This window comes from Galeopterus variegatus, unplaced genomic scaffold (assembly GCF_000696425.1).
Source record: "Galeopterus variegatus unplaced genomic scaffold, G_variegatus-3.0.2 Scaffold1454, whole genome shotgun sequence".
NCBI classification, from domain to species: domain Eukaryota; kingdom Metazoa; phylum Chordata; class Mammalia; order Dermoptera; family Cynocephalidae; genus Galeopterus; species Galeopterus variegatus.
Window position 1 is genome coordinate 250,954 of NW_007727565.1, and position 725 is coordinate 251,678.

General features: G+C 59.7%; 1 protein-coding gene across 1 annotated transcript in view; it reads right to left on the reverse strand.

Annotated features, from left to right (window-relative positions):
• Nucleotides 1–226: 226 nt before the first annotated feature.
• LOC103593979 (chromosome unknown open reading frame, human C15orf59) overlaps nucleotides 227–725 on the reverse strand; it is a 13,960-nt gene continuing 13,461 nt past the window's right edge. The window contains exon 4 of the mRNA XM_008577136.1: nucleotides 227–710. Coding sequence (XP_008575358.1) covers nucleotides 321–710 — 390 coding nt within the window. The 3' untranslated portion in view covers nucleotides 227–320. The remainder of the gene's footprint in view (nucleotides 711–725) is intronic.

A 725-nucleotide genomic window follows, 5' to 3' on the forward strand; every position in this document is an offset into this window, starting at 1 on the left:
AGGCCTGCAGCCAGACTCCACTATGGTGCTCAGGGCCTGCAAGAGGAGGGCCAGGCTAGATCTCCCCCAACTAATTTACATACCTTCAGGTACCCCTTCAGGAGCCCTGCAATGAGAGGGAAGGGAGGGCGGTTCTGGCCACACCGCCTGGGATCTAGGAGGGGAGCAGGCATCTGTGTGTCTAAGGGGAGCTCCGTGAAAGTTTTGGGGCCTGTGGAGCCGGATCCTTAGCATTTTTAAATTTTATTATGACTGTGTTTGTTTAAATATATATATTTATAGCTCTATGTGCCCGCCCCACCCCGTCCCCTCCCTGGCCCCTAGTTTTTCCCCTTGGTTTTCTGTCTGGTGGCTGTGTAGGGCAGCACCGTCTGCGTGCTCTTGTCTGACACCGTCTGGGTGCTGCTGTTCCTTGTGACCCTTCGGGTCTGTTCGGGGGCCAAGGTGGAGCCTGAGCGGTGGCTGGTCAGTGGAGAGCGCCTTGACTTGTAGGGGGCAGGGGAGGGCTTGAGGGGGTCCGCAGGGGCCTCTGTATGGGGAGGCTCGGGGGGCAGGCCCACCTCCTCCTCAGCCTCTTCCTCACCGTCCCCCTCCTCATCATCACAGCACAGAGCATGGTAGAGCACTTTGTCACTGAACCGCACCCTCTCCCGCGTCCCTGGGGTCCGCTGGGGCAGCTGGCCCTTTGCAGGGCCAGCGCTGAAGGCTTCCTCGCTGGAGGAGTC